The sequence below is a fragment of the Siphateles boraxobius genome, unplaced genomic scaffold (assembly GCF_051911475.1).
Source record: "Siphateles boraxobius isolate OS27281-9 unplaced genomic scaffold, OSU_SipBor_1 26, whole genome shotgun sequence".
NCBI lineage: Eukaryota > Metazoa > Chordata > Actinopteri > Cypriniformes > Leuciscidae > Siphateles > Siphateles boraxobius.
Window position 1 is genome coordinate 18,372,082 of NW_027508876.1, and position 27,826 is coordinate 18,399,907.

The 27,826-nt window shown below is 40.0% G+C and overlaps 1 protein-coding gene across 1 annotated transcript in view; it reads right to left on the minus strand.

Annotated features, from left to right (window-relative positions):
* The window catches only part of map3k22 (mitogen-activated protein kinase kinase kinase 22), a 71,376-nt gene continuing 43,550 nt past the window's right edge, over window positions 1-27,826 (minus strand). Inside the window, exons 11-18 of the mRNA XM_077244603.1 lie at window positions 18,904-18,965; window positions 15,656-15,727; window positions 12,900-13,064; window positions 8,763-8,911; window positions 8,440-8,571; window positions 4,813-4,942; window positions 3,180-3,357; window positions 1-3,096 (exon numbers count right to left, since the gene is read on the minus strand). Coding sequence (XP_077100718.1) covers window positions 2,868-3,096; window positions 3,180-3,357; window positions 4,813-4,942; window positions 8,440-8,571; window positions 8,763-8,911; window positions 12,900-13,064; window positions 15,656-15,727; window positions 18,904-18,965 — 1,117 coding nt within the window. The 3' untranslated portion in view covers window positions 1-2,867. The remainder of the gene's footprint in view (window positions 3,097-3,179; window positions 3,358-4,812; window positions 4,943-8,439; window positions 8,572-8,762; window positions 8,912-12,899; window positions 13,065-15,655; window positions 15,728-18,903; window positions 18,966-27,826) is intronic.

Sequence of the window (27,826 nt, forward strand, 5' to 3'; positions counted from 1 at the left end):
TTGGTTGTAGACAATAAATTTATTTATTCAAATGTACAAAATCACTGGTAAATGTTTACAGGCTTTTTCATCAAGGCAGCACAGAATTCTCCATTCTTAGCCCCTCAAAAACCAGTCTGGTCTGGTTCACTCTCAGCTGAGATCACTGAAACCCAGACCTCTCCACAATCATAATATACTGTAACTAAGGTATTTTGAACATAATGAAACATTATAACAGCTCGTTACAGTATCTATTTACAATACAATCATCTTCAATAACAGATCTTCAGCGTCAAAGTGTCTTTGACAGCATCACTGTGTGATACTGAAACTATCTGAAGGACATCAGAAAACACATTCCATCGTTAAATGTTTTAAAAATGACTGACCTCTCAGAATAAGGACATCAGAGAAGGCACTATTTGCAACATTAATTGCTGCTGGTGAATTTCTCGAATTCAAAACATAAACAGTATCATAGTATCAAGTGTTGAAAGTTTAACATTTACATTTGGACAAAATCAAAATACTATGCCATTTAAAACGATGTACATTTTATATTTTTGTTACATTGTATATACTTATATAATGATGACAACAAAAAAAGTTTGCATGTTTGAATCGACAACTCAATACAAATCAAGACAGCGACTGTTTCAGCAACACTGAACAGTTCTGAAGTGTCCAAATTCATAATTCAAGCATATCACTTGCTCTTTGGTTGTATTTGACTGAGCGAACAGTACAAGAATGCTAAATCACCAGCGCTAGTAGTCTTCTCTAAAATATTGCTTTGACACTTTAGGGTAATTTTCATAATACTACAAAAAGTTTGTTATTGTCATTCCAAACGTGAATACAAAAAAAAAAAAAGTATAAAAATATTTGTTGAATCTCAGCTGATTATCCTATGCGCTCTATGCACGAGTCCAAGATTGCAATGAGAATGTATTTACAGTGATTAACTCTGGGTAAAGAGTGCTTTAACTAAAACTTTACATAATATAAAAAAGACGTGTTTATACAGTCTTCATTAGCTGAATAGACATGAAAAAATTTTCTCTGTCTCATAATGTACCACTTTGGTGGTTGTATACGTCTTATTCTGTGTCATTCTCATTTGGTTAGATTCTAACCATCAAACACAGTAATCTTAACAAAAAATTACTCCAACGAGTATTGTACAGTACATCTATCATGATATTTTTCTATGTACTTTCAATGACACTCAGGATTGGACCCAGGGATACACTGGTACAGGAGCCGTAATCAAAATCAACTCTCTTTTATGACCGAATGAATTCTGCTATACGAAAGACCACGTTTAACTCTCGCCACCTTAAGATGTCACTCCAATACATTTGTGCCAAATTCAATATGTGATTTGTTCAGCAACCCCTGTGGTAACGCATCAGAGCGCTTGGGCTGGTTTCATGTGCATCGGGGGATTCGGCAGTAATGCATGTAAACTATGCTATTGTAATCAGGTTTTGTTTATATACCAGTGAAACATTATGAGCCAATCTGTGCCAGTATACTAAGTGTTAGCACTGCATTGTAGCATCCTAGCACAGCTGATTCAATCCCAAGACACAGGCTCTATCCCAAATGGCACCGGGGTCAATGACAAATCAGAGCGTCCATAAAAAGAAAAGGAAAAATCTTTAAAAATGTACATTTTCAGAAAACTATTCTTGTATATTCATGCTGGTTTTACCATTTATAAGGAATTTAATGACTATAAAAATGTAATATGGTGTAACCAATCAAGTGAAAAATAATATATATTCCTCGCACCTTAAATACATAATTATTTGTGATTGTGATTTCAAAATTAACAATTCATATGTGTACAATGAAATATAAATAAATTATTAAATCAGAAACATAATTAAGGTTTTGGAGAGCCACATCACATGACGTTTTGAAACATTAATAATTTGTTAAAATTCAATCAAATAAAGAAATATTATGCCAAACTCCTAATTTGTTTTATTATTTCAATTTTCTTTATTATGATATAAGGGCAGCTGTACTTAGTTAAATATATTTTTGAATAAATTAATGGATCCGGACAAGAGAACCATGTTATGTCATTGACCCACTCTCAGCTCTCACTGTCGATACTTTGTCGCAAGGGATGTTGGGTAATAGTATGCAGCGAACTGTGATGACGCGTTTCCAATTATAAACATCGCAAATCTAGAAGTATTTCATATTTTCATTAAAAATAATAATAATAATAATGGTAATAGACATTTATAACAGTGTGTTATATTACCATGGCAGTAAATTACAAAATATGTTATGAATAAACACTGCTGTGAGGATGATTCTAATACAATGGCTGAGGGAGTGATGGCAATTTTGACATTCTCATTTCTGACCAACAAAAAGAATCTCTTAATATTTTTTCCATCTTTTGGAAAGTCGTGGAAACACCATCTTGGGTTTTTTTTCTTTTTCTTTTGGAGGAAATTGGAATACAGACATTATATTTGCTATCATCCCCCGTTCACCACTAAAGAAGTTTATCCAACTGTTTATACGACGACTTCCGCTTCTGAAAACCCTGGAAATGTGAAAAGAGTCCATTCAGCAAAAGGTCACGAGTGCGTCATTTAGGACAGAGCTATGCACCATTCTGATTAACAATACGGGAAATGCTATTCGTTTTTTCCATCCATAGTAAGTTTCCCTCTTAACGTGATATTTGTCGAGCTGCATTGAGGAGATCTGAAATACACATCCCCTCTTTATGGTCAAGTTTGTTCTTAGTTGGCTGGTTGGTGGGTTTCTCCGGACCCTGGAAGGCAGACTGGTGATTGTTCGCATGATTGTGTGGTTTTCCCTGGGGATTCCAGAGAGATCCGAGATCTGTAGGATCAAAAGCTGCCCTGCACAAAGGGGTGACTGAGAAGCCCCTCGGCAGTGGGCCGCCATTTCTCTTCCACAAAGATCTGCCGCAGGAGGTCCCTGCATGCGTCGGACACTCCCTCAGGCAGGTTTGGCTTGGTCGGCTGGGTTGCGATCTTGAAAATGGCTGCCATTGCTTCATATTCAGCCCATGGGGGTTTCTGAGTTAGCATTTCTACGACCGTGCAGGCAACACTCCTGAGGAGAGAGACGTAAGGGGCCGTTAGCAAACCATAGCTATGTTTTCATTCATGCATTTTTATATGAATCTCAGATCATACCAAATATCTGCTTTGCGTCCGTATCCTTCTCCATTAATGACTTCCGGGCTCATCCAGTAGGGGGTGCCGGTGACCGATTTGATCCCCGTCCCGGACATGCAGATGGTCTGAATGCGCTTGCTAGCCCCAAAATCTCCCAGCTTCACATTTCCAGAGGAGTCCCTCAAAATGTTTGCGCCTGTGAGGAAATGCATGTAGATTGAGTTACATGTTTACATGACCAATGATGACAACTGCATAAAATTATAAGCTGCCTATGGCTGATGGCTTTTGAAGTTTGAGACGCAGCCTTTCTTCCCACGCTTTTAGTCGGAGTGATTTTCCGTTGTTTTAGCTGTGTTGCCTGTGAGATTTGCGCTTGTTTGAGTAATGACTAATTCCCGCCAACCGCAAGGTTTCCACACCCTGGAAGTCTCACTGTATTGTGAACGGAAAATTAAGAAAGAATATGAGAGGAAAGACAGAGACTCCTTCCTTTGCGGCCCACACTCCTTGTGGATATTTCCAATAGAGGATCTTCGGTTTGTTATGGGAATGACAGAGACCGTATTGGTCACATATACAAAAAGTATGTGGCCTTAAAAGTATTTAGACAGACTTAAAATGTCTGAATGTAACTGTACAAGATAAGAGTTGCAAACAAATGTGGCTGGAGAATTACTTGAACGTTTCTGAAACATTTGTTACAATTAATATGAGCATGCTCCACAAATGTTTCATAATCGTTTGTCATTTTGAACACTGCATTATCTATTATCATCACTGTACAATAAAAAAACGGTCAAAATTCTACAGTAAAAACCTATTAACTACTATGTTACCTTACCATATACAGTGAAAAACTATAAATGGTTTAACATTGCATTATATGTAATTTTTTTTGCCAGTAAAAACTGTATCATATATTTTTACTGTTTTTTACTGTAAATGATATGACATGATGTATGAATAAATGTTATACAGTATAAACAGTTTTGTTTCTTCTTATTTTTGCTATATAACTATATTAGAGTGTTTTGTGCTACATTTGTTCTCATATGGCTTTATATTTTACCACATGTATTATGGTGGATATCAGTTAAAAGGATAACTTGATATTTTAGGAAAACTTAATGAAATGTATGTTGTAAAACCTTCAGGCACCATATGTGATACATTTTCACTGCGAATTTTATAACCACAGTTATTGTAAATTTAACAGGATCATTTTAATCTAACCTTTTGTGAAATGTTCAGCTTTGGGACTATTTGTGCCTTCCTTAATAAACTGAGAGATTAAAGAGTGTCCATGTCTAGTAGAAGCAATGCTGGCACTGTCTGGTAAGTACCTCTGATTTAGAGGATGTGTTTGATATCGATGCTTAAAATAAATGCCTAATAGACAGGTTGTTAATTCTGGTTAGAGTTTAGCCCTAAAGTCTGAAGGAATGCAAAACCTTTCCCTTATGCTATTTTTGGCAATACCTAAAGGAAGCACGTACACAAATCTGAGCCAAACCAAAGTTATTCTACTTAACAACAAGAGATGTATTTCAGGTGCTCCGGTGCAAGTGACACTATCCATTAGATTTACATTACAAAGTAACAGCCTACTGTTCTTCGCTGAAGGCGATTTATGATTACTGCGATTTACCTTTGATGTCTCTGTGTACGATCATGTTGCTGTGCAAATAATGGACTCCCTGTAGGATCTGTCGGGTGTATCTGCGGGTGACTTTTTCAGTCAGCGCTCCGTACGCCTTCAGTTGGTCTTTAATAGAGCCCTAGACACACATGGACACACAGATTTATCATACTGTTCAACAGAGTGCTATTAAACAAGAGCAAGGAATCTCGCTTGAATTCAGATACCATATTCAGCGTATAAAGTGTATGCATGCGTTTTATTCTCTAAAAGTAGAAACTGAACTATAAAGACTTTGTATTTTTATTAGGAAACTTAAAAAACAAGCTGTCAGCATATGCTTTGACAAGAAACATAAAAACAGGATTCAAACCTGTTTACTAAAGGATACAGCGAAATGGAAAATGGTTTGACCCATTCCATTTTTCCTGATTGCAAATGTTTTGCTGTATCATTTTTGTTAATACTGTATGCAGGAATTAAAAATAAATTATTAAGTAACAAGTACAAAGTATTAAAATGAGCTGTGTAACTCATATTTTGTTGCTGTTACTTTTATAAACTAAACTATTGTGCTTTTTACTCTAGTGGATGATTTGAAAAATGCACCTCAAAATAACTATATTTATACAGTGTGTATATATACACACACACACCATTGATTATTAATTAAATACATTATATTAAGTAATATTTTGAATTAAGGTTCCATTTATTAACATTTTATAACTGCACTAGTTAACATGAAATAAAAATGGAAAATACTTATAAAGCATTAACTAATTTTAGGTAATGTTAATTTACACATTTACTAATACATTATTAAAATCATTAATGTTTATCTGTTAATATTATTTAATAAACCTCAGCTAAAATGAACCAAAATGAACAGTTGAATTAACATTAGGGCCGGGAAAAGATTAATTGCGATTAATCGCATCCAAAATAAAAGTTTGTGTTTACATAATATATGTGTGTGCACTGTGTATTATCATTTTGTATATATAAATACACACACATGCATGTATACATATAAGAATTTTTTTATTTATATATAAAATATTTATATTTATATATAATATAAATTATAAATAAATATATACAGTATATACATGAAAATATTTCTTAAATATATACATGCATGTGTGTGTATTTATATATATATATACAAAATAATTATATACAGTGCACACACATATATTATGTAAACACAAACTTTTATTTTGGATGCGATTAATCGCGATAAATCTTTCGCCAGCCCTAATTAACATTTAATAATTTTACTACTCTAATACTAAATACTGTAACAAATGACAAATGTGCAAATGCATATGCATGATGCTTTTAATGTAATAAAAAATTAAAGCATTTCATATTTAATCATAAATCACTATTAATAAAATAATATTAACAATAAAAAATATTTAAAAGTACTATCCTGTGTAAAATATAATTTAAAAAAATGTAATACTATACATAATATTTATACAATAAGAAATAACAGTAAAGAGGAAATCAGGCAGAGACGACATTTTATATATATATATATATATATATATATATATACAATATACAATATATATATTTTATATATACAAAACAAGCTGCTTGTCAAATCTCTGGAAAAACAGATCATAGTGCCAAATGTTCCTCACATGTGCCTGTTTCTTTGAAACACTGGCGCAAACAAAGTTCATATTTCCTCAGCTTTCCTGTTTACACCCCTCGCCGAAGAAACAATGTCTCCTCAAGGACAACTTCGTGAAACTCCTGTGACGCAAACTACAATGCCTTCCTAGCAATAATACATTTGCACAGCTCCTTACAAATACTATTATTTTGTATTACGAAGAACCACAATGTCTTTGTCAATTTATTAAAATAAAGCAATGTGTACCGCACACGCAATCCTACTGTAATACACTACTTCAGGCTCTGGTGATCTTCCGATCTATTATTATGCAATACATTTCTCACCTCATGTAACCGTATTCCACATCCTACTCATTCAAAGTCTTTCTCTCTTTCTCCAGTTCCCTTCACCTCTGCTCTTATCAGGAGACAGCAGTGCTGTGCAGAGGCTGGTGGCTTTGGCTCTAAGCAGCGATGCATCTGTCTGCCAGAGACCTTGGGAAACATTCCCCTTTACCAGACAATAAGTGACTAAGACACTCAGTCTGTGCATATTAAAATCGAGCTGACAGATGGGACAGACCACGTCTGACGTTCATTAAAACACCCATTTGCAAAGAAAATGAACTCGTAAAGCTGTGCGGTTGTGCTGACAAAGAACACTGTGGATATGTTCGCGAGCCAGTGACATTTTGGAGTGGGTTTGTCATTATTTGGAAAACGCAGATTCATTCTGAGTTTAACAATGTCATTTTCTTGAAACACAAAAAAGGAGGAATTGAGAATGTGCCTGCTAATAGTGTTGTTGGGTTTACGTTGAAGAGGGAGACAGTACGGTTACTGTCAAGTGTTCTCGACCTAGATGGTGTTGCCTAAAGACGAGCACCACAATCGTGGTCCAAACTTTATGTGCCACGTTGACTCGTACTTGTCTTCGTGCTTGTCTATAGGCCTCCTAAAACAAATGGTAATGCCATGTTGGTAGATTGCACATGTAGAATTTCCTTTTGTTGAAAGCCCAGATAAAAGTAAAAAGCTACTATGTTTAGATCCATGTCCGAGGCAGTTCGACGTCACGAGCACATTTCTTAAAAAAAGAAAAAGAAAAAGAAGAACGTCTACGGAAGACTGTATTCTCGTAATGTTTCGACATTAATCGCGAAAAATTCCGACTCTATTCTCGAAATATTTCGACTTTATTCTTGTAATTTTAGATTATAATTTTTTTTTTTTTTACGTTGCGGTTCTGGGCTTGCGTAAAATACACTGGTCTTGCTGGGTTTTTTTTTAATCACTAAATTAATAGTTCATAAGAGTCATTTATTCATGAACTGGGATACAATGACTGTTTTAAAAGGAACTGGTTTTTAGGATTCATTTGTTTGTGAATCGGAGTATACTGGATGTGCTGCATGTTTTGATTCATTAATAGAACAAGTTCATACGAATCTTTTGTGTGTGAATCGGGCCGCACGAGACATGCTGCATGTTTTAATCAATTAAAAAGACTTTTTGTCATTTGTCCATGAATCGGGCTACAATTTTCAACCGTTTTTCAATAGAAAGACATTCCTTGACATTATTTCATGGTTGTCCATGGGTGGTAACAGTGGATATTATTAACAGCGCTAAGTTTTGTAAATAAAGTGCAATATAAAAAAAGCCCTAATTTACATAGAGTGTTAAAAAGATTCCATTTAGACAGTGCCTGGTTTAACTGTATTGTCAATTGTCAGTGAATAAGATGCTTGTTTTTCTGCTGGAATCTTTCATGCAAAAGTGGCTGTTTGGTGTAAAGATGTAATTGCTTTCTTATTCATACCATGGTATGCATAAAGTCTATATTAACTTTAAAAAATGAATATAACAAACAATAATAGACACTGAGGGGTGCAACTAATGTGTGTTTAGAAGACATTCTAAAAGTAAACATTTCCCAATTCCTCCAATAAATGACATTATTAACAGAGCAAACACAATATGCTCTGTGTGGTTTATACAAACCCCAGGCATGAATTCCACAAAGATGGCCAGTTTTCTCTGCACCGGATCACGCAAGCATCCATAGTACTGAACTATACGCTCGTGACGCAGGTTCTTCAAGAGCTGAATCTCACACTCCAGTGCATTCACTTCCTGTGGAGGGAGACAAAGAGAAAAGAGTTTGGCGTGAAGTTTCGTGCACAATGACAAACAGGAGTGCAACATTCAGGGATTGAAATTAACACCCTCCAACACCCGCCAAATAAGGGTAAAAATTAAACCTTATTCAGAAAATCTCTTCAGTGCATAAATACTGTAAATATCTGAGTCCACTTCATACTAACCTTGCTGGTCTCATGACAGTCAGGGTCAAAAGGCACCTGCTTGGCCGCCAGCTCGCGTCCCGTGTCGACGTCGTAGCAGAGGTAGACCTCTCCGAAAGCGCCCCGACCGAGCAGTTTCCCCTGACGCCAGTTTACCGGAGCCCTTGGGGCTGAGGGTTAGAAGAAACAAACCACGTTAACCTCACCAGCACGCCGCAGACTGTAACGCAAACCAGACGAAATCACACACACACAGACTTGCTGACGACACAGAGTTAAACCGCAACTGTATTTACAACTGGATGCTATAAAGATTTATACTTTCAGATTTATTTGCAACCGTTCCCCTCTCAGGCAATAAACTAGGATTTAAATGAACAGAGAGTAAGACAGTGAGCTATTGGAAGTTGCTGCATGTTATTTAAAAAATATTACACACATGAATATGAATTCTTTAAGGCTGCGTTGAGTGTTTTTTAACACATTGATACAATGTCTTTTTGTTTAATCTCTTTTTATGGCTCTCAACACATTTGCAGCATGATAGCTAGAATGAGCCACATACATAATAGCAAAAATATGTGTCTGCATTTAATATTTGTGCAATTGTTCTCTAAACATGGATCTAATCATAGATAGATGAACCTCATGTCTGAATGCAGTTAAACTACACCCAAGTCTGAGAACAACCCTCGCCAAACAAGATTTAAGCATCTCTCAGATTCATTTCCCACTTATTCTATGACGGACACATTTGCGTCAGCATTTACCATCATCTTAATCAGCTTAGTGTTCCTATAATGATATTTGACATAAAGCTATCTGAATAGTTTATGAAGGATCTGGGGAGGAAAAAGCCGCAGGCAGACAGCAGAGACGAGCATTCATGTTCATACGTCAAATTCAGGCGCCCGTCCTAGATTAATGGAGTTGATTAAACAACCTTTTTGAGGACTGCCAGGTGGTGGGGGTGGGGATTGTTACTCGTTGTGTAGTTTTTGTTTGGATTTTTTAATGATGGGTGTATATAAAGAAGAAAGTGCAAACAGTTTTCCACTGTATTGTTGTCTGCTTTTATTTGTGTCTAAAATAAAAAACGTGAGGGGAAAAAACTGTTAATTTATGCTTTGATCTATTCAATAAAGGCGGCTTATAAGAGTCATTAATTTCCCTATTGGACTACACTAGCCTGCTGTATGCTTTTGATTCAATATAAAGAACCAGCTCATAAAAATAATTTGCTTACAAATCAGACTACACTGCTTGTGCTCTATGTTGTTGATTCCCTAAAAAGTAATCAACAAGAGTTGATTTGAGTCATTTGTAATATCGGAGGCTGCAGTTTTTTAGTACCGCATTTCTAAGACCCTCGTTATTTGGTATGTATAAGCAATTTATACAATTTTGTAGACCTTACTATTCAATTCTGTATTTTATTATTTTTCAGGAATGATTTAGTTGTTTAATTGTATAAATTAAATTGATATATTTTCCTAACCAACCCTAACCCTAAACATACCCGTTGGTAACCCTTTGGAAATATTTACTTCATTTGTTTTGATAAATGAGCCCCTATATTGTGGTTTTAAATTCAGTTTTCTTGGAAAGAGATAATTTTCTGTGCGTGTGCGAGACTTCAATTCATTAGCCACAGCATGGCGCTTCACGTCTGATGTGTGACAAACTTAAAGTTCAGTAAACGGTAAAACAATGGCTCTACAAGCTAGTGTGTTTATTAGTATGTTAATACATGTAATTCATTTGAAATTAAATACCAGTTTACAACATCCAGCAGCACAATGAACTGCACAGCTAAATAATAACTGGAGACTGCTGAGTCTGACACACACAGCCTCGCACATTCAAGAAAAAAATGGCCGCACGTTAAAAATAACTTGGAAAGAATTAATAATTTTCGTGGTTTAGTCTTTGCATCGGTTTGTTTGAAATTTGAATCAGGTCTCTTCTGTTGGAGTAGAATTGTAAAGGTGGCGCTGTCACAAAAAAACTAGGGTCCTAGAAATGCTGTCCTAGCACTGTTTGAAGAGTGTTTGAAGAGCACAATATAGTATTGTTTTATTTACTAAAAAGAACCAGTTCATAAGAGTCATTTGCATGTGAATCGGACTACAATGGTTGTGCTATTGTTGACTCAATAAAAAGAACCAATCCATCAGAATCATTTACTTGTCAATCAGACTACACTGGTCATGTTAGGCCATCCTTAAAAGTGTTCTTGTTTGCCGTAACCCGGCCGACCGTCAAGTTAGGACCAACTGATTTTTTGAATTTTTTTTCCTTTTAGTCCGACAGACTTGCCGGTTGTAAACTTGTGTTAAGACCAACCGATTTTTTTTTTACTCTTCAAACAACTAATAGAAATTCTATAAAATAATATTAATTATATTTTAGTAAGTATTGTGAATATACATTGCTTACTCCTACATACAAACGTAGGCTACGTTCTTTGTTTTAAATAAAAACCCGTGGCGTCATCGTCATCTATGATTATGTTTACACCATTGGTTTACGCATGTCACACTATGGCTTGTACGTTCGCTTCTATTCATTCACTGTTCGCACTTGGTAATGATCTTACTGTCTATGGTAATGATGGCTGCGGCTGCAGTAAATAAAATGTTTGCGGTCACCGTTCAAAGTCATACGGGTTCGGGCACCATAATACATCTAAAAGATGCATTAAAACATCTCGACACCGCTTTAACTTGGCACCAAGTTCTGGAAAAACTGTGCCCAGATCTTTTCCCCTCCCTTCTCCCCTGTCTAAAGGTGACCGTGTCAACTGACCTGAAGGAAACCACTAAAATGTTGTTGGAGGAAACTCAAACTATTGAGGACGTGCTACAATTTGACCCTAAAACAAAATTAAAGTCTTTTCTTTTAAATTGAAATTTCAAAGTGAGCCACCACCACCGTCCTTTTTTTTAACCAAAAATGTGTTTTAGGTGGACAGATCAATAGGATACGACCTATATATACACACAGAACGTGTAGGATGTTGGAAAATAACAATGTCTTTTCTGTTAACCAAATGCTTTTTAATATTCGCTATTACTTCAATTCAAGTGAACAAGCGCACCGTTATTTGTTGCTTAGTGACGTGTGTGTTCAAGTAAGCCAGAGATTGCGCAGATTCTGCGCAATATTCTGTATTTAACATATCATGGGGACTCACGAGTGACGTATTTGCGCTAAATCCGCGCAGATTTGGCTAACACGAACTTCCCCAGCAAAGTAAATAAACATAGAAACACGCCAAATTGGCTAGTAGTGATTTGACAGCGTTACCCGCCAAAGTTCATTTTTACCCTTATTTGGCGGGTGTTGGAGGGTGTTAATTTCAATCCCTGAATGTTGCACTCCTGTTTGTCATTGTGCACGAAACTTCACGCCAATAAATCCACAGAAATATTGCTGACTTGTGCGCGTCTCAAGCGCCCTCTTTACGTTCGTCCTAATGCCTGTTAGTTGTCCGTGGATTTGCCTATATTTGGCAAAAATGGAAACGTCTTTAGACATGGAAAATCGATTTTACAATCGATTCAATGAACACTTATGTCTCAAAAATCGAACAGGATTTTTTCACAAAAGTGACAGCCCTAAAACGTAACCGGTCTCTGATTTGTAGGTTGCATTGACACCTAGCGGTGGATGCACGGTTTAAAGACCCAGTCAGTGACGTCACAATATGCAAAATTGTTTAAATTCATACCTGCGTAATCACCATGACCAAAATTTGACTTTTTTTTTTTTACATTGAATCTTGAAAAAAATATAAAGACCTAGCTACAGACCTTTTTTTTTTTTGCTGTTAACTATTTTTAAGGATGGCCTTAACATAAACATTTAAGGATGTTTATTTTTTACATGCAGCCCACAGGGACAACTTGATAGAAAGATGTTTCTTGCCATTATTTTGTGGTAAAATATGATTTCTTTTGTTGCAGTGCTATAGATTCAGCCACATTACATGGTACAAGGAAAGGGGTGCAGCACTGGATATAAAACACAATAATACACTGAATTCTGATATTTCTAGTCTGGAGGCAAGCGTACAAATGTGTTTAATGGGATTTTCCTTTCTAATTATCTGCATAAATGTCCTCATGTGTACTGTATGTATGCATGTGCTCTTACATTTAGGACTGTTGAGTTGGCAGTTTTTCTCAGTCCAGCTGATGGTGTGCAGATCTCCACTGTACAGCAAAGTGCTTTCCCCATTATAGCTGCGTGTACGGCTGGACGGGACCAGCTGAAACAGCTTCTCTTGAGGCATAAAGCTTCGAGGGAAAGTCCTCCGACCTGTATAGACACATATTTTATAAAATACCCCTTTAGACCTTTTGACCAATAAACTTCCATGACCTTTTGGAGACATTTTTCAGTCATTTGAGATACTGAATTTATAAAAGCATTTTCCATCTATATATACTTAAAATGAACCTAATTCCGCTAATTTCCATGATTTTCCTTCACCTGGAAAGCACACATTAAAAAAGAAAAATGCTTGATATTTACAAGATTCCCACTACCGTATCCATATATAATAGTGTTTGCAATTTTAATTTTCAAATTGCATAAATAACATTCCCCAAAATGGAGTAAATCTTTGCAGAATTCAGATTCCTGTTCAGAATAATCTCATAATGCTTTAAGGCACATGCAATCAACACGGCATGTCCAAACATGTATCTTTATATTCCCTCTCTTCTTCCCTGATTCTCTCTCTTACGCTCTTCTTTTCCTTTGTCTCTCACTTCCTCCATCAACCTTTCCACAATGCAGGAAACTCCTCTCAGTACCGTGTTTTGCAAGTCAGTGTGCCTCATCAGGGGAAACACAAATAAAACACACACACACACACACACACACACACACACACACACACACACACACACACACACACACACACACACACACACAAACACACACGGTCTTAAATATGCTCAGATCTGGGGAAACTCATCATGCTGGCCAAGTTCATGGCCATGTGCACAGCTTTATCTCTTCTAGATCCTGCCTCCAGCACGGCATGTAATATCAGGAATATGCTGTAAAAATCAGAATCAGCATTAACTAGTCTTCTAGTCTCTTCAGCAGGGATGAAAAGGGGTTTTGTGTTTTGGTATTAGCAATCTAACAATTTATAGATATGGGCTGAAAGCACATGTTTGATTCCAAATAGGAGAATCACCAAGAACACGATCCTGCTCTGTGCCATTGTGCAGTCCTCCACGGTAACACGATCCAGAGGGACGGTCCAGGCAATTAGTGAATTGCGACTTGCTTTGGATAAGAAAGCATCCACTAAATGCTAACCAAATAATTAATCTACTAATTAGGCGCTCTGAGAATTGAGAGGCTCCAAATACCAGACTGAAGTTTTTGCTCTTAAAGGAGAACTCCTAATCATTTTTTTGTAAATTTGGAGTGCTGCCATTACAGAGAACAACGACAAAAATCGGAGTTGCCTACACCGTGTTATCATCTTTTTAAAATTTGCACCCTGTTGACTTAAATGGGGCAAGTTTTAAACCTGCTTCTGGCCTCTTAATATCATTGATGTGTCTTTACAAGTGCACAGCCATGTGAGTGATTTTATTCAGAGTGAACACGGTGAATCTGACTGCAGTAGATGTGAAAGATATGAATAAAAGTGATGTTAATTCAGCCAGCTCACATACCTGTATTTACTTCCTGTTTTCGGTCGAAGTCCACAGTACTCGATTGTCGAGTGCATGCGCGCGATCATTGGTGTTCAACATCTGATTCGGATGAACTATCCATTTGAGAACACCACAGCACCGTCATCGGCTGACAGCTGACAGTCTAAGTCTGCACTGTTGCTTAGTTACCAATTATCACGCGCACGCACTCGACAATCGACTACTGTGGACTTCGACCTATACATTTATATATAGGGTGCAAATTTAAAAAAGAGGACAACACGGTGTAGGCAACACCGATTTTTGTCGTTGTTCTCTGTACTGACAGCACTCCAAATTTACAAAAAAATGAGCTCAATGTTAAAACTGACCGGAGTTCTCCTTTAAAGGGAGTTTAAGTTTCCAAAATTCTGTCATCATTTACTCACCCTTATATTGTTCCAACCCTGTATGAGTTTCATTCTTAAGTTGAGCACAAAAGAAGATGTTTTGAAGAATGTTGGTAATCAAGCAGTTGACCATCAACTTTGTAAATGTAAATGACCATCAACTTTCTGGTTACCTACATTCTTCAAAATATCTTCTTTTGTGTGTGTGTTTTCATTTTCATTTCTGGGTGAGCTATCCCTATAAGACCAGTTTTCACACAGACCTTGTGAAAAAATAATGTTTTCATTATAAAAGAGAAAAAAACGACAAAGTAAAACTGATGATTTAAAACAAATTCAGCAGGCCAAGACAGAAATTACTGACTTTTGTAGCATTTCATGAACTGTTTTTTTTTTGGCAGGGTATACCAAATTATAATAAATAATAGCAATAACTAACAAACTAAATACATTATTATTAATAGGAATAATATTTATTATATTTTATATATATTTACGGCTTTTTAAAAAAAATAGACAAAACAATAACTAACGGTGAAATACCTGACACTGCCGTGCAGATTAGATTAGAAGTCATTAAACTCTTTTCAGCATCATGAACCTTGGTTATTTATCCATATTGTGAAATTATTTATAAACTATTATTATTCCATTTTATTAAAATAGTAATTATTCAAGTTTTAACTGAGAGGTTAAATGTAAATAAAATATTATTTTAATAACACAGAATAATAATAGTTTATAAATATATTTTTTTAAATAAAGTTTATAAAAAGTTTTCCTTTACTATAAATAGAACAGTTACACACACGTTGTTCTGGTAAAGGGCAGAGCTTACCGTCACCGTAGTCTTTACTGCGACTGGACACATGGAACTGCCTTGGGAAGGTCCCGTGTTTCCCATGACGTCCTGCAGGTGGAGCAGTTAGATACAGGACAGTTACTTGCATGCATTTTCTCCACGTTCACAGAAAATAGCTAATTTTGATAAGCAAATGAATTAGAGTATTTGATAATAAGGCGATATGTAGCTATGCGAGAGGCCATTGAATCAAGCAAATCAGATATCAGATATTGAGGAGCTCTTCATCACACACACACACACACACACACACACACACACACACACACACACACACACACACACATATATATATATATTTTTTTTTTACACATATATGTGTATTAATTAATTACATGAATTGAAAAAATGTATAAGCAATAATATGTACATTAATGTATACTATTATTAAAAAAATAATTACATCCAGACATGATACCTTTAATGTATTACTGTAGTTTTTTACTCTAGTAAATAAAATCTAGGAGAAAATTTGCTTAATTGTCATCTCTTTCTTTCTTTCTTTCTTTAATTGTCATGAAAATAATGCAAAATTACTTCGCGACACAAAACAAATAGAAGCGTTCTGATGATGTCTGATATAATTAATTACAAATGATAATAAATGATCTCATTTAAATGGTAAAAAAAAGACTTAACAAAAAATGGTAATTAAAATAGTCACAAAAAATGGCAGAGGTCCTCAGACAGGCTTTGTTTACTTTAAGTAAAATATAATATCATGTGCTCATTCTGATTCACCCATTTGTTCTCTAAATAAAGATACTGAAGAAAGAAAGAAAGAAAGAAAGACAGAAAAAAAGAAAGAAAGAAAGAAAGAAAGAAAGAAAGAAAGAAAGAAAGAAAGAAAGAAAGAAAGAAAGAAAGAAAGAAAGAAAGAACTAAAAAACACCTGCACACAACGAGAGCGGGTTGGATCAGGACAAAGTGTCTGTAAGTAAACACTGTAAAGCTGCTTTGAAACAATCTGTATTGTAAAAAGCGCTATATAAATAAGGTGACTTGACTGAGCACAAGCAGGGGCCCTGACTAGATTGCTTGAACATGAGCGCTGCGTTCTGCGATTGAAAGCAGCTGTTGAGCGAGCGACTGCCTCCCCATGTGCTGTTTGCAGCCCGTCTCCCAGGGAGACCCAGTGATTTGCTCCGTTTAGAAGAAGAGGAGGAAAAATCTACTCACAAGCCCTGAAAAAAAGCCTGCTCTCTATGGAGAAATCCTCAGTGAATGCATGTATGAGTGTTTTTGGCTTTCAATGGAAACATGTTGTCTGTGTCATAGAGCTCTGGGATATAAATGGTCTGCAGCTCGTAAAAGGGAAAGTTTCCATGAAAAGTGTTTTTGTGCATGTGTGTGTGACTGGCCTCCCTCTGTTGGGGAGGATTACTATCTCATTATCAGGCAAGTCTGCTCTATTTGATCACTGCTCCAGAGGAAAAACAACAGAGGGAAACCGGGCACGAGCATGAGAGCCGGAGAGAGCGAGAGTGACAGAGCAAAGGAGAGACAGAGAATACTAACCAGGGAAGGACATGAGAGAAAATCTCCTTGTTTAACCACTCCAGTAACTTTCAATTTCTCAGCACAGCAGAAGAAAAGGAATGAAAGGGGGAAAGAAGTGTGAAAATCTCATTCTCTCCCTGTCGTTACAGGTCTATAACTGATTTTATTCCTAAAATCTAGTGAGCTGCCTACATATGCAGACTCGTTGAAAAATAATACATTTCTTAATATCTTTGTCTTATCTAGACAAAAATACTTCTAGTTTTAATATTTAAACATCCTTAAACCAAGGTAAATTTACTTGAAAACAAAATTGAGAAATATACTGTATTAAGACAGACATATATATAATGTATACATCATATTTTTTACATGAATTCAACAAAAATTAATGACAACATAAACTTAATATTTCCTGAAGGATCATGTGACCGCAAAATTCATCATTCAGATTTGCCATTACAGGAATGAAATTATAAATAATAAATAATAAAATAATAAATTTCACAATATTACTTTTTTTTAACTGTATTTTAGACTATGTTAATGCAGCATTGATGAGTTTAAGAGACTTATATAAAAAAAATTACAAATCTTAATTATTCCATTTAATTGACATGTAGTGTATATACAAAAATATTTAATTATTTATATACTTAGAATATCTCGAATTAAGTTTAAGGTCTCATAAAATTTTGTTGGATTTATGCTCAACAAACAAACAAAGAAAACTGAATAATGATGGTAAATAATAATGATGGTAATAATAATAATAACAATAAAAACTTAACATACATTCTCTGAAAATAACCTTAATATTTAATGAAATTTTGATTTCAAAAAGTGCAATCCTTCACAATGAAGGCTCCCAGAATGCACTTGGATGAGCAAAATAAATCAAATAAATAAATCGCGAACGATGGGGGATGAAGCAAATGTTATTATTGTAATTAATATTAATTGTTATAAATATAATTGATTTTATACAGAATAATAATACAAATAAATTAACTAAAATAGATTAAATGTTAGGATTGTAATTCATTTAATACAGAAATTAAGAACGGAAATTAATAGAGTCAAACCTCCCATTACAACGAGTTTCTGTCTATGTAGAACTTCAAATCAGTCATTTATTAGATTCCATTTCTGTTAGGATGCTCCCTTAGAAGGCAGCTGCCTATCTATCTGCCTCATCACATCACAGCAGCTCACTAAGTTTGGGAACATGCTATTTTACAGTATTGTTTTAAGGCCTAGTTTACACTGCAAGTCTTGATGCCCAATTCTGATTTGTTGCCTATATCCGATTTTTTTGACCGTCCGTTTACACGTTCTTTCAATTGTGACCCATATCCGATTCATGAGTTTACACTTGACATACTATCTGAAATATCGCGCATGCTTCAATGGGGTTCTTGCACAGATGGACGAACGCGAAATATGCTTGATGCTAGCTTTGAGTTCCGATCTCGAAATATCCGAATGCATGCGTTTTTTTCCTGTTTACACTGCCATAGAACACATCCGATCTGTGCCACATATGAGCAAAAAAATCGGAATTGGGTCACATTTCATTGACAGTGTAAACGAGGCCAGAGTGACCACAGTCAACATCTCAAAGGCAGCATCTAGAGAGCCAGCTCTATAATGGAGCAAAGACTATTAAAACAAGCCCACAGCACTGACAGAAATCCATATTCACTTGCTCGTGTCAACCTCACCTTTGTATTCATAGTTGAGGTTCAGGTAATTGTTGTCCCGGTTGCTCTGGGAGAATGGCGGGCTGTGGAAAGACAAGGAGAGGAGGAGAGATGATGGGTTATTTTTGCTTGTTACTCCCCTGTGTGCAGTGGTGACGTTGGGCCGCACCGTCTGCCTGGCCTACATTCCTGCAACCGCAGGATCCCCAATGTGCCAATGTGACCGCCTGCCACCTGTCGTTAGGTACGGTAGATTTTCTCTACCTGATACCTGACCCGAGATACTAACGTCCGCCCATTCAACAGGGTTTCGTAGACGTTTGAATAGCGCAGTGAAAGCGTTAAGTGTCAGTCTAATCTACACAATGCAGTGACCCAAAAAAGCATTTTGGCCACCATCTATGTGGCATCTGCAAACAAATTATGCTAAAGTTTTTCACTTTATTAGCCGTTATGCTTTTATGTGGTGGTCACACTAGATTTTAAGTATGTGAAATTATTTCAGACCCCAGAACAGATAAAAGCAACAGGATATGATGTCATGCTAGATGGTTGGGATTTTCGGGTCATTTAAGTCTTGTTGGGTTTTTTTTAGGGTTTTTTAAGAAATGAATACTTTTATTCAGCAAAAGTAAAGTTCTACAAAATATTTATATTTCAAATTAATGCTGTTCTTTTGAACTTTCTGTAAATTCACAAAAAATATTAAGCAGCATGACTGTTTTCATTGATGATAATAATATTAATAAGAAAACTGGAGTAATGGCTGCTAAAAATTAAATTAATAAATTGCAATTGTAAAATTATAAATTGTAAAAATATTTCACTTATAAATATTTGTAATGTTTTTCTAATGCCATTTAGTTTAATATTTTGTCATTTAGCTCAATTGCATTTGCATAGCATAAAAGCATAAATATTTTCCATAAGTTTATTTTTGTGTTCTCAAGTTCTTGGTAATGTTTTTATACAGAAAACAGATGGATACATGGCATTAATCATATTTTCCAGGCAAACAAATGACTGCATTCAATCACTTGCTCAGCTGTGGGTAGTTAGACAGCAACATTCAGTTTTTTTCAGTTTTAAATCAATGTAAGCTGTAGCTGGCATTGATTCACAAAACAAAGGCTCTAGCATGTTACATGTTGCAAGATTTCATCTTGAAAATGACGGGGGATTTTTCGGGGGATTTCGTTTTTCTCTGATAATACGTCACTATAGGGAAGAAAAGACTATCGCAATGTCCATTTCACGTCTGCTTTAAGATGCAAACAGCCCCGTTTTTATGCTCACCCTACAGGAGTCAAGAAAAAACAACTTCCTTTGAACTCTAACAGGGAACAGCAATATAAAAACATCATGTGTTAATGTGCATAGAGACATAAATTGATTGTTACTGCCCTAACCCTATTATCCCTGTCCGACGGTGACGTCAGTACTGAGCGATCAGCAAGACCCCGGATAACGGGCACACACACACCCGCAGTGAGGGAAAACATTTCCATGCACTTGTTTCCTGCCATTGTTCTGAGGGCTAAAAGCCAGATAAGGCTTGTGCAGGTAGCATGGTTTTCATTTCTCTTTCCCTCTCTCTCTCTCTTTCTCACTTTCCTGTCTTTCATTCTTACTGTTTAGTCTTTCTCTCCCCTGTGTTTTTTTTTCACACTGCATTATTGACTGACTCTTTTTATAACAATAGTGCACAGGCAACAAAAAGCAGAATAGATTGGCCAGATCAACCCACTCTCTCTCTATCTTTCTCTCTTTCATTCTCATCCGTTCTCTCTCTCTGAGCAGAGCAGAGGCGGCGAGAGATAGCACTGGAATCCAGGCGTCCAGATAAGCGAGTTGTCGCCATGGTGACATCAAGGGCTTCCTGGTTGGCCTTTGTGGTGACCCGATTTCATTTCCTCTCTGGACAGTTGGTCCATTTATCAGATATCTTGTCTACCCGTAATTATTATAATATACTCTTTAAGGTGAAGTTCCATTATTTCATTTTATATGCAGAGACAACAATAAGGAATGCATTTATAGTTTGATTTCAATTAACTAGAAGTAGTGGCAATACTAATTTACATATTTCAGTAACGTGAAAGGGGCTCTGCTGTTTTTAAAACAGTGCCCAATAAGGCTAAACGAGGCTGACTAGTTCTAAGGGCTAAAATACTGAAGAATTGTTTTTTATAAAATTGGAAGAACTGATACTAAAATAAAATAAAATAAAAAAGTCCAATAATTCATTTTAATTTTTAGTTTAATATTAGAAACAAAATATTTTATATTATACAACATTTTATTACCTTCTTTCATTAAATAGTACCGATTTGTTGATTTTTTTTATCAGATAACACATTAGTATTTAAAAATTAAACTGCTACTGGTAACACTTTATTTCAATAGTTCGACAGAGGGTAGAATCTCATGCTTTTTTTATAGCTAGCTTGCTAATCCTAGCTGCTCCGAAATTGCCTACTCTACCTTTATCGAGAGTTAGTTGACATGTAGTTGCAAAGTTAGCAGAATGTCTAAAGAAGACTATCATAAACTGTAACCCCACTACTTAAATTATATCAGTTTACACTAAATTCAAAATTAAAAAAATATAATAAACCTGTCACTATTATAACCATACATCACTGTTTTCAGCATCTTGTGTCATGTGCAACGTCTATAGTTCCACTGTGCACCATCTAACTGTCTTAAAACTTGCCACTGCATACCGCAAGTGTTACTGGCTCTTGTATGATAAATTGTTTATGATAAATACCAGGCTAATTACTCCAGGCTTTTTTATGGCCAATTAGTGGTGCAACCGACTGGGGTCGGTTGCACCAGCTGTGCGTAAGTTGCAACTTAGCCTAGTTTTCACATAAAGGGGCACTAAGTTACAACTTGCCTTCTACTAAATATTTTTGCATTGCACCATTAAACGTGAAAGTTGAAACCCAAACTCTATGTATAAAATAAATTAACTAAATATTTACTAAGGCCTCCGCATAAATAATAATAAGAACAAATGGTGCAACCGTAAAAGTACTACTTACAAACTAGCTAGTAGTTCCCTTTCAGTCGATAACGTCGGACGTAGTCGACGCGACTGAAATGGGATCACGCTAGGGAGCCTATCATCTTCGATTACTATTGAACGAGCCAATGGAATTTGGCGTGCGTGATTTGCATCACACACTCCGCCCCCGCGGCGCGGGTATAAATACGGAAGTGGATGCACGCACTAGTTGCCTTTCGCTTCGGAGCCGTTCGTCTTTGATGTCTCTGAAGAGTGCTGTTGTGTTCAACGAGCGAGTGTGTCGGTGTTCTTGCGGGAAGACCTCTCCAGTGTTGGTGTTCTACAGCGTGGTGCAGCGGTGATCGCGAGCTTCTCAGCTCTCAACTGCTGTTTTAACAGCATCAAATTTCTACTGTTTGTTTGTGTGTTGACGGTTGGTTAGAGGGCGAGAAGTGAGTGCTTCACTGTTAGTTGAAAGACTATTCAGTGTTTGCCGCGGTCATTCCCTGTGTGCTCCGGCACTGGTGACGGTCCCATTTCCTAAAAGAGCAACACGGGTGTGAGTGCGTCTTTTTCAAGATGCCATTCCATCCGTGCGTTTCTGGGTGCGGTCTGGCACTATCCCCTTCTGACGGTCACGAAAGTTGTGTCGCATGTTTGGGCTTACAGCATGCTGAGGCAGCTTTCGTGGATGAGACATGTTCTCACTGCGGGAACATGTCCATCTCGGTGTTGAGATCTAGACTCGCCTTCGTTAAAAGCGTTGGCGCAGTCCCCACCTCTGGGCCCCGCCCCTGTTCTTCCTCTGGGTTACCTTCCCAGAGGAGGACTGGGGTGCCGTCCAAGCTGGGTGATCTGAGGATCACAGTGAGGGGTAATCCGCCCGGCCACGCCCCGTGGGTCCCTCACTCCTCTTTCACACCGCAACCGGTGGAGCTCCCCATTGATCCCGCTGGTCCCTCTGTAATGGACGGGCCAGCCGTGTCATTTGGGGCCCCTCCAGGGGATACGTTGTCAATCGCAGCATCGGAGGGGGAGCTGAACTCTGGAGATGATGACTCGGCTGCGCTGCCTCCCTCCGGGAGACCAGTGTTGCCCGAGCCAGATCCAGAGATGTCAGCTATGCTGAAAAAGGCCGCCGAGGCGGTAGGGCTCGTGTGGAACCCTCCACCGTGTCCCGAGCCGTCTCGGTTGGATGATTGGTATATCGGGGCGGGCCGTACTGGTTCTCAGTCCGCCGCCCCGGTTCCTTTCTTTCCTGAAGTGCATGAGGAGCTTACGAGGGCATGGATGGCACCTTTCTCTGCCAGAAACCGCCTGAGTAGCTCCTCCCCTCTCACTACCCTTGATGGGGGAGCGGTGAAGGGTTACGAGGCTATCCCTCCGGTGGAGCGGGCCGTTGCGATGCAGTTATGCCCAACGGCGGCCGCTTCCTGGAGAGGTGATCCTCGTCACCCCTCTAAAGCCTGTAAGTTCTCGTCCGCTCTTACGGGCAAGGATTACAAAGCTTGTGGGCAAGCCGCTTCCTCCTTGCATGCCATGGCGTTGCTCCAGGTCCACCAGGCCCAGGCACTCATGAACATGCACGAGGGTAGTTCGGACCCTGAGCTCATGGGTGAGCTCCGCACTGCAACTGACCTCGCCCTCCGGGCGGCGAAGGTTGCAGCTCGCGCGGTGGGTTCGGCGATGTCCACACTAGTGGTCCAGGAGCGCCATCTCTGGCTCAACCTGGCCGATATGAGAGATGCGGACAAGGTTCGGTTCCTGGACTCTCCCATTTCCCAGGTTGGGTTATTCGGCGACGCTGTGGAGAACTTTGCCCAACAGTTCTCTACAGCTCAGAAGCAGACGGAGGCCATCCGGCACATCCTGCCTCGGAGGGACGCTGCTGCCTTCACCCGCCCCCCGAGGTCAGATCCTCCGCCTGCTCGTCGCCGAGGGCGTCCGCCTGCAGCCGCCTCAGCTCCCGCCGAACCACCGCAGCAGCCTTCACCCAGGTTCCGGCGCGGAGCCGGCCGCGGAAGGGGCGCCCAGCCCGCTCCAGGCGCTGCCAAGCCAGGTGGTAAGTTCCAGCGCAAAAGAAAACGCTGAACCTGGACGGGCTCTCAGGGATGGAGGAGTTGCTTGTGGAGTGGTCGCCGATCCACTCCCTCTGGCTGGTTGGAGGGCCGGCTGGAGTTTTTTGTTATGTGTGTGTCTGTTCCGCCGCTGGCCCCTATAAAAACGGGGTCAGCGGTACCCACATATTCAGAAAAAGAGCAATTTTTCTATTCCTGAGTCCCAAGTGGGCCAGTATGGCGGATGTGACCCTGTATAATAGCCTTACATCCCCCAGCTTCCCTTGGTCGCCAACAGGCAGCTTGGGGCGTTCGAGGACCCGGTCATCCGCCTTCTCACGTCCCCTGCCGCTGGTGGAGACAGGTAAGTGTTGCACTGCACACTAACACCACTGTCTCTACTTTGCTGCCCCACCTCAGGCTCGGCGACCCCGCTCAGGTCAGTGATAGTAACATCACATTAGGTGTTGAGCAGACGTGCTCCTGAAAATTCAGTGATATTCTTCACACCAGGTGTTGAGCAGTGCTCCTGACTTGGGCGTGCTTATCTTATCCTGCTGGCGAAGGATTTGATATAGCCGCTCCTCCAGCCGGTACGAAGGCCAGTTGTAAACTCGTTCTTCGTGCTACTAGGTGGTGGGTTGTGACCATCTTGGCCCAAGATTGGTCTGCAGCTTTGGCCTGAAGGACACGTGGTGTCCTTCCCCTCGAGTGCTCCAGAGCCCGTTGGGTCTTCAGGTCAGCTGGAAGAGAGTAATCTCGCCCACGGGCTGAGTATCTCTGTTTCAGTTTTGGAGAGGTACTCGATCCAACACGTCTCTCCAGTGAGAATGTGTTCAGCTGGGGTTGAAGTGAGAAAGGGTCCCACTGAAAAGATTCAGAGGCTCCTGGGGTATACGATAGCGACAGCCTAAGTTGGCTTCCTCCGTATGTGACCGCTTCAGCGCTAGCTTTACGATCGAGTCCCGAGGTGACCGTGGCAGAGCAGCTCACCCTGTGTGACTATAGTTCATCCCGGTCTGCTGCCAAACCCTCCTCAGCAGAGGGGCCATGTACAAAGGGCGTGTTTTAACGGGGGCCTGGGCGACCCCCGACTACACGGGCATTCGTGCCTCGAGTTGTTAGACATTGCGGGTGTCACAAACTCTCCCGTCACCTCCTCCTTGGAGTCAGACGCTTCTGAGGGCGCCTTGTTCCACCCCTCCCGCTTACTCAATCGTGCCGCCATCGAGCCTCACGACAGTTATAGCCAGGGCAAGTGGAGACTCCATCCCCTGGGTCCGCTGGGTCTTGACCATTCCGGGGCCGCTCAATTGCCCCCCCGGTTTTATTTTTCCGCCAGTGTTTGAGTAAACCGAGCGGACTACCCTTGGACAAACACGGGGTCCCAGCTGTCCCAGGGGCCCGCAGAATACGTTTAACCCCAGTGAGCCTTCTAAGAAGTGACGGCGACTCAGGGTCGCCTTGCGCTGCTCAGGTCAGTGAGATCATCACACTTCATGTTGAGCAGAGTTGCTCCTGAAACTCAGTGAAGTTCATCGCACTCAGGTGTTGAGCAGCAATGCTCCTGTAGCTCAGTGAGTCCATCACAGGTAGCGCAGTGAATTCATCACACGCAGTGCTGAGCAGAAATGCTCCTGGTGCTCAGTGAAGTTCCTCGCACTCAAGTGTTGAGCAGTAATGCTCCTGAAGCTCAGTGAGTTTATCACACTCAGGTGTTGAGCAGTAATGCTCCTGAAGCTCAGTGAACTTGTCACACTCAAGTGCTGAGCAGAAATGCTCCTGTCGTTCAGTGAAATTCTTCGCACTCAAGTGTTGAGCAGAAATGCTCCTGAAGCTCAGTGAGGGAATGCTCCTGAAGTTCAGTGAACTTGTCACACTCAAGTGCTGAGCAGAAATGCTCCTGTCGCTCAGTGAGGTTCTTCGTGCTCAGGTGTTGAGCAGAAATGCTCCTGAAGCTCGGTGAGTTTATCACACTCAGGTGTTGAGCAGGAATGCTCCTGAAGCTCAGTGAACTTGTCACACCCAAGTGCTGAGCAGAAAATGCTCCTGAAGCCCAGTGATCTTCACATGTTGTGTTGAGCAATGCTCCTGTCCTTTGCGCCCGTCACTTGCACCTACGTGCCATGTCAGGAGAGGAACAGGTCTTCATAGTTGCCCCTTATTGGCCCAACTAGACCTGGTTCCCTTCAACAGCCTTCCTGACTTCCCCTGGAAACTCTTTCGGGGACGGGGCACGATGGCACACGCGTTCTTCCCCCGGAGATTCCGGGCGGTCTTACATCTGAACGCGGAGGTTCAGGTGGCTATCACAAGACATGTGATAGTTACCATCACTTCTGCGAGCACCCCCTAGAATTGGGTAGCGTGCTTACGCCTTTAGAAGTGGAACCTAGTCGTTGAGTGCGTCTTCTCTCCGGAGGAGATCCTGAAAGCTTTCGATCACTTCAGTGCTCTCTTTCCTGCAAAATGGGTTGCAGTAGGCTGTTTTCCTGAATCACCCTCAAAATGATGTTGCGACGCTCATCGTGTTGCAGAAGTATGCAGAAGCACGTTCTGGTCGTCAGGTTCCTGAGGAGCAAGGTCTTGTAAATCCTTGTGTCCCTCTTTATCCTCTTGGGCCTTGTCCCTGGTGCGACTGCACTGCAGAGACCGCCCCTGAGCCACTGCAGGTAGTGAGTTAAAAATTCTGTTATATCAGTTCTCCTGCTCGCGTGGTCTCTACTAGAGGGTAGGGACTTGCTCGCTTTCGGTCAACGTATTGTGCCTGGAGTCTGGGCCGGCTAACTCTCACAGGCTGAGACCCCGGCTCGGATTGTGCCCAAGGTTCCTACATCTCCCGTAATAGGAGCAGGTGGTGAGCCTGCAAGCGCTGCCTTGGAGGAGGCAGATCCAGCCCTGGCTTCTCTGTCCGTTTGCTTGGACGTGTACAGAATGCAAGTCATAGACCTCAGACCAGCTCTTCAAATATCTGTTGGAATTCAGCAGAGAGGGAAGGCTGTTTCCATGCAAAGTTGCACTCAGTGCTTGCCTTCATTTCGGCAAAGATCCGAGATGCAACATGTCCACTTAGGTGTTGAGCTCCTCTATGATGAGTGTAAAGGGCTCCGCCTGGGCGTTGACGATATACTTTGCTAAACAGATTCTAGAGTTGGGGGCTGGACGACACCTGGTTGAACCGCTGCTTCCCGTGGGCTCCCTTCTCATGAAGCCAGTTTCACCGTGAGCCCGGTTCAAGTGTCGGCTTGCTGCGCCATTCCCCTCCTATGGACTGGATACGTGCGCCTTTTTACTCCAGTTGAGTTCCCTTAAAATTGAACCCTGTTGAGTTCCTCCACACCCCTCCGACGTCGGACGTGCGGAACGTCTGGTGTTAGGCCTACCACTCGTAAGCAGTGTGGAACCTGTGTTAGGCTGGGTCCATATGTTGCGGTCCCTTCGGGGACCCCATATGTGTATTCTTCCACGATACGGCTCCCTGCGGTGAGCCCGTGTCTTCCCTCGGCAGAGTCTCTCTGCCGTCACTGTCCGGTGTGTCTCCCCCCGTCTTAGGCTGGAGCCACCCCAGTGACATTCCATATGTTAGACTGCCCGGTTGCCGCCCAGTTCATATGTGTATTCTCCACATTACCTCCCTCTGGGTTGGATGTGGCTTCCGCAGCGTCCCTTCCTTCCAACGTACGGGGAACGCTTTCCCAGTGGTCCTGTAGGAACAGCAGTGACTTCCCTGGCCTAAGCCCTGTCCTTCCCCGCCTTAAGTTTGCGGGGGCATCAGGAGGCTTTGGTTTAGGCACTGGAAGGTGGCAGCGTTAGTGGCGTGTTCAATGGTTGATCCCATTTCAGTCGCGTCGACTACGTCCGACGTTATCGACTG